Genomic DNA, 9,873 nt, shown 5'->3' with positions numbered 1-9,873 from the left:
TTTTTCCCCCTCCTGTTTCATTTTAGGTATGGGGTTGGACTCCAGCCGGTGCAGCAAGGGCAAATTGTTCACGGCGCACACACTGAATAATTGCTCATTATTTTTTTTTTTAATCAAGTAGTTGTCATTTCTTCCAATGTGATGCAGAACAGGTGCTGCCTGCCTGAACAAATGGGGAAATTAAAGCATTTTGGAGTTAAAAGGTCACTCTAGATCCAAGATGGAGCGAACAAAAGGCAGTAACTACTCCCGATTGTGTTAATAAACCCACAGCAGTGTGATCTGGTCCCCTTTTGTGCCTGTGTTGCGTGACATTCCTGTGTTCTCACACCCTTCTCTCCCTCAGACCGTCAGGGATGCCTTGAAATCTTTGAGAAACTTCTTTCCCCACCTTTCCTTTTTTTTTTTTTTTTTTTTTTTTTACACCAGATGACAGAGTATTCCCAGGCCGAGCTTGTGCAAGTGGTGAAGCTGAAATACGAGCTGCTCGCTGCAGCGCTCAGCCTTTCCCAAGAAGGACCGGGGGAGTGTCTTGGGTTTTTAGTAAGGCTGCGTGGGTGTGCATATTAAACCGAAATTCTGCTGTGCTTGGCTACCTCGGGGACTAGTTATAATCACCGGGCAAATATGCTGTGTGTAGGAGAAATACTTAATTTCATGAAATTCGTTGCATTGTGCTGGATGTTAGCTTGTGATTGGGAAATAATCAGGCGGCGAAAGCAGAAGGCAGAGCTTGGCAGAGGCGGCGGATGGCTTTAAACAAAACCCTCCTCGCTGCTCAGGGGCCGCGATGCTCCGAGGAGAGAGGTTCTGGGGGAAATCAGGCGGAGGTGGAGGGCTGGGGCTGCCCGGCTTTCTGGGCTTTGAGAGCGCACCTGGAAAACGTAAACGCCGCCAGCGATTCGTTACAAGAAATAAAACCTCCTAAAAGTCATGGGATGGGATGGGAGGGGGGGGTTGCAAATCTCTCGAGCTGAAGGAAAAGGAACGATTTCGTTTCAGAACGTGAACGACAAACCTGCCAGAGCAGTCACGGTCGCCAAGGGAAAAACATTTGGCTAAGGAAGAACATTTGTAAAGCTGCTACCGAAGGAAGTGTAATAAGAAACGTTTAAAAAGCCACTGCCTCGGTGATTTTCCAGGATAGCCTCGCTAGCAGCAAAGCAGTTCGTAGCTCTGCAGAGCTTGGAAGACCCCTTCAGATCAGGGATGCAACCATTTGTACCCCAAAAAAGCTCCGGTTATCGTATTAGAGAGCAAAAGCGAGATGGCCTCCCCCTGCATCATGGTCTTTGCCATCTTGAAACCTCAGGGCTCTGCAACACGTGTCCTTTCCTGCTGTGAACCACCCGGCTCCGTCCTGACCTGGCTCCGGAGAGCCAGACCCCCAGGAGCCCCTTCCCCAGGGCGTAGCAGTGGCGGCGGGAGCCCGTGATCAGTTCCCCCCTGGGTCGTCTGGAGCCTTTGGGAGCCAAGAAGTTGCCAAAGCAACTTTGCTTCAGCTGCTGTTCTTTGACACCGTCTGGTGTTCTCCGTAAATCACTAACAGACAATATTTTCATATTCTGGCTCTCTCCGCGTCCCCTGCTTTCTGAATAATTACCTTGTTTTGTGTGAGCCGTAAGAGGTTTTTCGCAGATAATTCATCCAGCGCTGAAAGGCAGCCAGCTTCGGGGCTGGAGCACGTTTTCTGGCCACCTGGCATTGCTGCACAGAGGTCTGGGCTGGAGCGCAGCTGCCTCCGGAGGGAAGCGCCGTATCCAGGACAGCCGAGGGCAGGCTGGAAAAAAAAAAAAAAAAACAACCCCTCAAACCCAGCTGAAATCCCAGCCGCCCTTCCTCGGGAGAATAATTTAGCTTGGCAAATTCAGCCCACCCTGAATTTCTGGATGTGTGGACAGATTGATCCCGCAGATCTGGATGCTCTCACCCCCAGAAAGGCCGTTTCGCTGGAAACAAAACCCCTCTCGGGAGCTGTTTGCGGCGGTGGGCTCTGCCTCTGCTCGTTCTCCGTGTCCTGGCTGGCCCTGGGCTCCGCCAGACTGAGTGGGTCGGAGCCCAGCACAGAGCTGGGATTGTCCCAAGGTCCCCATCCTCATCCCAGGGGATGAGTTGCTCCGGGGCAGGCAGGAGGAGCGATGATCACTCCGCCAGCTTATCAGCGCCTCCCAGAAGCAGGCCACCAAAGGTGTTGTTGGTACCACTGGTCCTCAATGAGACAACATCAGCAGCCATGGCCTACAGCCTCCACCACCCTGATGGAGAGCGCGGTGTCCTCATCTTTAATACGGGCCGGAAGGGGCATCAGCATCTCCATCTTCACCACAGACAAGGACGTTGTTGAGGTGAAAGCCACATTTAGTGACCCTCACCTGGGAGGCGATGACTTTGACAGCCACTTGGTGAGCAGCTTCATGGATGAATTCTTCAAGAAGCATCAAGAGAGCATCAGGCAGGGACATGGAGCTGTTTGGAGGCTCAGGGAAGCCTGCGAGGTGGCCAAATGGACTCCCACCTCCAGCATGAAAGCCACCATCAGCTTGGACTGCCTCTAAAGGGATTGACTTGCATCACCCACGCCTGATTATAAGCACATGAGCACCAACCTCTTGGTTGTCAGATGCCAAGAAGGGGCGGCTGAACAAGGAGGAGACCCTGAAGGTGGCAGAGAACCATGAGAAACACCGAGTAGAGGACAGGGCGCAGGACTGGAGGGTGGCCACCAAGGACTACCTCTGCTCCTGTGTTTTCAGCGCGAAGCTGATGTCTGGAGACATCCTGAACTTCTTCACCCTGCAGACGGAGAAGGAGATGGGATTCTCAAGGGGGAATATGGGAGGTAGATGCCAAATCCTCTCGGCTTTCGCTCTCCAGGCAGTGCTCACTCCCCATGAAGCGCCAGCCTCAGCTGATATTTCCCCATCTAGGTATCAAATTTGGGGAGTTTCCCGCATACCCAGCATTTCTAGCTTGCCAGTGCCGCTGGCAACGTGCCTCTTCCAAAGGAAACCTTAACTGCATACCTTTTGGCTGGCTTTGCTTTCAAAAAAACTCAGGGTTCAGGGTGGTGGTTCTTTGCTATGCTCGGCAAAACCCGGAGCAACTCCAAGGTTCGGGTGTCAAGGGGAGTCTGGAGGTCGGAGTTCTCCTGGGCTGGGAGCCAGAGCCCAAGGCTGGCTCTGGAAACAGCCAACCTGTCTTCAGGTACGTCCTTTCTTATTTTCTCCTTTTTCAAACATAATTAATGGATTTTTTTATTTTTTTTTTTAACGTTCCCAGCCATCCTTAACTACCCACGCTCAGAACTCCTATCCCTAATGCCACAAAATGCAAAATTTCAGGCTCCTGCTAAATGCTTCTCAGAGGTGGGGGGTGGCGGGTGTGCAAAACCTCCGGCTCTCCAAGCCGCCTGCGTGTTCAGCAGCAAATTCAGAACATCACCTGTCCAAAGGGAGCCTGAAAGTCACGGTTCCCTGAAAGTCAAAGCATGTTTTATTGACTGCAGTCAAGAGAATCAAAGATCCGGAGACCTGGACTCCCACGGAATAAGCCCCATTATTCCTGCCCGGTGATCGTTCCTCTCCCAGACGTGAATTCGAGTCAGCACCCCCTGCTGAGAATGATTAAAGACCACTTCAGAAATCAGTGCAGCAAATTGTGAAACGAGCAGGTGAACGAGCGAGAGAAAACAAGAAAATATTATGACCTGCCGCCCTCGATGGGGAGCAGTCGCGTCACCTGGGAGGAAGCGCTGCTCCCTGGGTGCTGCCGGCCGGCGCGAGGGAACACCGTGGCCGAGCCCGGCTGTTTGTGACACAAATTAAGCTAATTAGGCTCTCAAATTGGGAAGGCAGAGCCTGGCAACACCAACGGCTCCCACCTGGGAGCTCTGGGCTGCCCACCCACGCTGCCTGCCCTGCTCCGTCCCCAGGGTGGGGGTGAGCATGGCACCAGAGCCCCAACAATGAACCTTCACGCCACGCTGATATCCAGCCTGGCCCCCCCCCGAGCAGCGCTGGCCTCAGCTCTGGGTCAGGCTTCCCCGCGGCCATGCAATTTTGGGGTAAAGGGGAGACAAAAGGAGCATGACAGCTCTGGGGGATCAGCTCTGAGCCCGGCTGCTCCCCAGGAGGTTGGACAAAACCCGCCTGAAGTGTCCCGGGTGAAAGGAACTTTGCATCCCCTTTGAGTCCACTTGGGCTCCCTCCATCCTGGAGGCTGTTGGCAGCAGCATGGAAACCTCCAGAAGCTCTGTTTTCCCTCCAAACGGGTGGGGAAACTGAGTCACCAAGCATTGACCCACATGGGAACCTGGAGAGGGGCTGAGGAGGGGACCCAGGCGTCCCGAGGGACACTGGGCACTGGGAACCGCTCTCTCTGGCAGGGGCAGCTCCCTTGTTCCCGGCATGATGCCGGCTGCTGGGGTGGGGCAGCGTCCGCTTGGGAACAGGAGGGCCCTGAGCCCAACCCAGCTTCTGAGAGTGGATTCAGGCTCCCTCCCGCTGCTGGGGAAGGGGGTGCAGGCACTTCTGGGGGTGGCACTGAAAATTTGGGGGTTAGGGTACACATAACCCAAACGGGGTAAGCCTGGGCTGAGCACTGCGTGAAACTCATCACACAGGGCAGCCATGGCAAGGGCTGTGGTTGCTGGGCGACGGGCTGGGGAGGCAGAATACACCCCAGCGTGACAGCCAGGATCACTTCTACACGCTTTTATTGCCAAAATGGTAAAATACCTCTCCCAAGGGCTGGGAGCATCCTTCGACCTCCCGGCTGAGTTGCCCCTCTCTGCCCCACAACCGCCTCCTGGTGCCCCGCATCCTTCTGCCAGCCCCCCATCCACCCAGAGCTGCCCAGGGGGACATGGAGGGGACAGGACACATATGGGGCCGTGTCCCCATCAGGCCAGGATGGGGAAGGAGGCGGCGGTGGCCACGCCGCAGTTGTTGTCCTTCATGGCCATGAGGATGTAGCCGTCGTTGCCCCAGTAGGTGGACCAGGAGTTCTTGATGAGCCAGTAGCTCTTGCCATGCAGGACCCCGTAGCCCACGGCCAGCACGGCGTGGTCCAGTGATGACGTCTCGTTTCCTGGCCAAGAGGAAGGAAGAAAATGGAGACATCTCAGCCCCCATCCCCTGGAGATGGAGGTCGTCCCCGATGCAGCGAGTGGCACCATATCCCAGCCCCAATGAGCGGGACACGGAGCCTCCTGGGCCAGCCGGACTCACCGCAGTGGGGCTCCTCGTAGACGCCGTTGGCGTAGAAGGCGAAGGACTTGTGGGAGGCGTCGATGTTGACGGCCACGGGGCCGTGCTTGACCAGCGCAGCCTTCAGCGCCTCGGCGCTGCCCGGCTCCACGCTGGCGTAGCCGGCGAGCTGGGCCACCAGCTCCGACTGGTTGCAGTGGCAGTAGCCATTCTGGGGGGAGGGGGGAGAGACTGAGGTGGCACCGGGGTCCTGGGGAAGGTGGGGGGGGTCCGACCCACCCCGGTGAGGGGGTAGGAGGGAGGGGGGCAGCTCGGATGGAGCATCCATAAACCAAAGCAGAACCTCCATCCGCTGCCGAAGGGGTGATGGCTGATTTGGGAGAGCCTCTGGGGGGAGGATTGGGGAGGGGGTGGCGCTGCACACACACCCCCCCCACCCCGAGCGGCGCTGCCACCCTCACCTGCCCCAGGTAGGGCCCGTAGGACTCGGTGCTGGCGATGCCGCCGTGCTTCATGATCCACTCGTAGGCTCGCCACTCCTCGCCCCCGTCACACGCCTGGTTCCCGAAGCCCCAGGAGCAGTCGATGAGGACTTGTTGGGACAGGGGGGTCAGCACGCCGGTCTGGGTGGGGGGGGACACACGCCATAGGGACAGGGACGGGCACCCTCCAGGCACCCCGGCCATCCCTATGGGGCACGGCCCCGCTCTCACCTTGAGGAAGAGGGCACCCTCCATGGCACCCGTCGTAGCGAAGCTCCAGCAGGACCCGCAGACGGCCTGGTCCTTCACGGGGGTGACGGCGCCTGGGGACAGCGGGATGGGGGGGAGGTGAGAGGCTGGGGTGGCACCGGGGATTGAGGGCGGGCAGAAGGGAAACTGAGGCAGGAGTCGAGGGCTCGCTGTGCTCCCAGAGGCTTGATGCCCTCCAGGCTTCCGCGCCGGTGGCACCGGCTCCCTCCTCACCGTAGAGCCGCCAGTCGAGGCTCTCGGGCAGGACGAGGTCGGCGTAGAGCTGGACGGGGAAGGGCTGCCCGTTGTTGGTGACCCCGCTCCGGCGGCGTCCCCGCAGGGCGGCCAGCTCCTGGGGCGTGCGGTCGGCCAGGTGGTTCAGCGCCAGCGTGTAGGAGAGAGCGGCGCGGTTCCTGGAGTGCACGAACCTGCGGGCACAGAGCGGGGATGCGGCGAGAGGGGAGCGGGGGGACCACGCCGGCCACCCCATCTCCGAGCCCCCTCCACCCCAGAACCCCCCCCCCGCAGCCCGTCCCCCTACCGCATGTTATGGATGAAGGCACGCTTGCGATGCTCGTGCTCCTCCTCGCTGCCGTAGCTCTTCCCGAACCGCTCCTTGTAGCGGTGGAAGAGGCGGTGGTGGACGTGGTCCATCTCCGGCGCCCTCCCCACAAACTCCTGCATGGGGTTGGCCACGATGCGGTGCTCGGGGCCGGCCGCGGGCCACTGCTCGCACTGCACCCCTGCCACGAGGCACGGATGGCGGCTGATGCCTCCCGAGCGGGGACGGGCTCTCCCGGCCCCCCAGCTGGGGTGCACGGCATGGTCACCCCCCAAAATCATTGGGGCAGTCCGTCCCGTGTAGACACCTGCACGCAGGGGGGGGGCTGCACCCATACCAGAGCTGGCTCCCGGGCACCCACGATCCCACCCCGCGCTCCGGGAAAGCACCCTCATCACCCCGACTATCAACATTCACTAGATTTCTCCCCTGCTTTTTTTTCCCCGGCCAAACTAATTCACCCAACGGAGAAAAAAAACCCTAAAAAATGAATTGAAAAGGTGGAAGCGGTGGCATTTTGGTGGCAGCACCGGCCGCGGGCTGGGCTGCGGGGTGGCGGGGGACGCTCACCCTCGGGGAGACGGAAGATGCTGGGGGAGAAGCGGTGGCCGAAGGAGGAGTAGTCGATCTCGTACTTGTCGTAGTGGGAGCCCAGGAGGCTGTTGAAGCCGCGCACCTCGTAGTGCAGGGGCACGGGGCCCCGGGCGGAGCTGCCCACCCGCAGCGTGTAGACGTTCTTCTTGTGGCCCCAGTAGGAGACGTTCTGCCAGACGGCGCAGCGCTGCCCGCGAAAACGCTCCTCCCGCACCCGCTGGGGACAGCACACGTGTCAGGGACCGTATTGCCATCCCGGCACCGCCATAGAATCATAGAATCTTCACGGTTGGAAAGGACCTTTGAGATCATCGAGTCCAACCAAAAAACCTACAATCTCTGCCACTAGAGCGTGCCCTGAAGTACCACATCTAGACGTTTCTTAAACGTCACCATACCCCGCGGGACACCTCGTAGTGATGGCGTCCCATCCTGCGTCATGCCAGGCTGGATGCAACCCCTCCACCTCCATCACCCATGGCCACATCCAACCCTGTGTTTACCCATTCCCAGCCAGGGAAGGCTGCTCTGCCCTCATAGGGAGGTAGCCATCAGACACCCTGTACCCATGGGGGTCCCTTGTCCCCTCCCCTGCCCCATCCCGCATCCTGGAGGACCATGCCCAGGGCTCACCTTGAAGTTCTCCAGGCTGGGGAAGACGCTTTGCGGGGCGACGAGGTCCCCATCGGTGCCGTTGATGCGGAAGCACTTGCGGACGTTGACCTCCGTCTCCGTGGTCTCGGGAGTCACCTTGAAGCTGGCACCGAAGGGCTCGATGGACCCAAACTGGTAGGTGACCACTTGGCCTGGGGATGGGGACAGCGCTAAGGTCAAGCCAAACCCCCCCCGGTCCTGGCATGGTGGTGGCTCCCAGGGCTTTGCCGAGGCACCCAGAGGTCCTGGGGCAGAAGGAAGGGGCTGGTGAGGGGTCGGGGGGATGGACCCTTTTCTGCACCCACCGCCGTAGTACTCGATGCGGCTCTTCCCCCCGGTGAGGTTGTACCAGGCTTCGAAGGGCTCTCTGATCTCGGCGTAGGGCAGGCTGATGACTCCTGTGGGGACAGAGGGGCCGGGCTCGGGGGGCTGCGCGGGGGCCGAGCCCCGGGGACATCACTCGTCCCCCTGCCCTGAGTGTGTGGCCGGGAGGGCAGCGTGGGGAAGGCAGGGAGCACCCCAGGATCCCGCGGCATCACCCCCTGCTCCCACCTACGGCCACCGCCGGCGGTGGTGCCCCGTCCCCATGCGGTACCTGTGACATGGTAGATGTCCCCAAACGTGGGTGTCTCCAGAGGAGCTTTGCATTCTACTCCTGGAAGAAAAAAAAACAAGAACAAACCCCAAACCCCATAACGCTGCTGATTACCCCCCTCTCCGCGGCAGGGGCTGGCAGCGGTGCCGGTCCCCAGCTTGCTGTCCTGTGGGAGAGGGGGACAGACCCGGGGGACCCTGTCCTGGTGGCAGGGCTGGGCGGGCTCCCACTTGCCCGGGCAGGGCAGAGACCAGGGGTCCCCAGGCCAGTGGTCCCCACTCCTCCACCAGCTCTTTGGCTGACCCGGAGCCCCCACGTGCATCTCCCTGGGGGGCAGCCGGCTCGGGGACACCCCAAAGCCCCCACGCACTCCCCAGGGTGTGGGGGGCAACCGTATGAAGCCCCATATGCCAGGCGCAGAGCGTGCCCACTGCTCCGGGCATGGGGACAAGGACAGAGCAGCCCCCTCCAGGGGCACGGACCCCCCCAGCAGCCCAGGACCACCGCCGTGCCCAGGCTAAGGGGCACGATGGCATCACCCCGCGATGGAAGCACGGCATCCGTGTCCCCCCCCCCCGGCTCTCTGCCCGGGTGGGTGCTCACCCAGCAGCACGGCAGCCCCCAGCACCAGCAGCCCCCCCAGCCCCTCCATCCTGCCCACCCCAGCCCACGCTGCCGCCCTGCACCCACGGGTGGCTTAAATACCGCGGGTGGGTGGGCAGGGAGCCGCAGGCAGCCAACAGGCAGAGCCCCGTCCTTCCCTCGGCTGGGGCTACACCAAGGGGGGTGGGGGGGGGGGCGTGGCTTTATCTTGCCCCCCCATGGGCACCTTTCCCACCAGGGTGGGTGCCGACACCGTGTGCTCACAGCGCTGAGGGAGCAAGGTGGGACCCAGACCCCCGTGGGCACTAGCGCCCCATGGCAGCGCCGTCCCCTAGGGATAGGGATTGGGGGGTCCTGGTGGTGGGTGCTGGGGGGGCGGGGGGGGGGGGGGTGTTTGTCCCTGCGCTCCCACCCACCCCACGTGGCAGTTTGCAGCCAGGCTTCGCTGCGAGCAGGGGGAGCATCTGCAAAACCCTGGGGCAAGGAGGTGCATGCGGTGACACCCTGCCGGGCACCCCAAATTCCCTGCGGGTGCCGCTGGGACAGGAGCCAAGGCGTCCCCAGCGAAGGCAGCGGCGGGGAGACGGGGGCCGTTTGCACCCCTGCATCCCCCTGGATATACCATCAGGGCAAGCCCAGCACTGCAATTCGGGGGTTTTAATTGGAAAAATTAAAAAAAAAAAAAAAAAAAAAGGGGGAAAGACGCAGAAGAAATGCCAGGAGCTCCATGGAAAAACAGCCCCGGGGAGGAGAGCTGCGCTGTCACCGCGGCGGGGTGGCCTTCACCCCTCCCGCTTGCCGCCTGTCCAGTTGGCCCCCAGCCCAAGGTGACAGCGAGCGGCCGCGGGGCCGCCCGAGCCCAAAACAAAGCCGATAAGGGCTCGGCGTGGGCCGGCAGCACGTGCCACCGGGGACGAGCCGGGCTGG

At 60.7% G+C, this 9,873-nt stretch overlaps 1 protein-coding gene across 1 annotated transcript; it reads right to left on the bottom strand.

Moving 5' to 3' along the window:
• Positions 1–4,900: 4,900 nt before the first annotated feature.
• Positions 4,901–8,995, bottom strand: LOC134525206 (digestive cysteine proteinase 1-like). The gene is made up of 11 exons (XM_063355837.1): positions 8,947–8,995; positions 8,344–8,403; positions 8,054–8,146; positions 7,728–7,900; positions 7,071–7,311; positions 6,480–6,681; positions 6,173–6,366; positions 5,921–6,012; positions 5,669–5,830; positions 5,229–5,418; positions 4,901–5,088 (listed from the first exon to the last, which is right to left on the bottom strand). The coding sequence occupies exons 1-11, from the start codon at positions 8,993–8,995 to the stop codon at positions 4,901–4,903; spliced, it is 1,644 nt and encodes a 547-aa protein (XP_063211907.1).
• Positions 8,996–9,873: the final 878 nt, after the last annotated feature.

This window comes from Chroicocephalus ridibundus, chromosome 19 (assembly GCF_963924245.1).
Source record: "Chroicocephalus ridibundus chromosome 19, bChrRid1.1, whole genome shotgun sequence".
In the NCBI taxonomy this organism is placed as follows: domain Eukaryota; kingdom Metazoa; phylum Chordata; class Aves; order Charadriiformes; family Laridae; genus Chroicocephalus; species Chroicocephalus ridibundus.
Note: the sequence above shows the minus strand (reverse complement) of the source record. Positions and strands in the feature narration are given on the sequence as shown.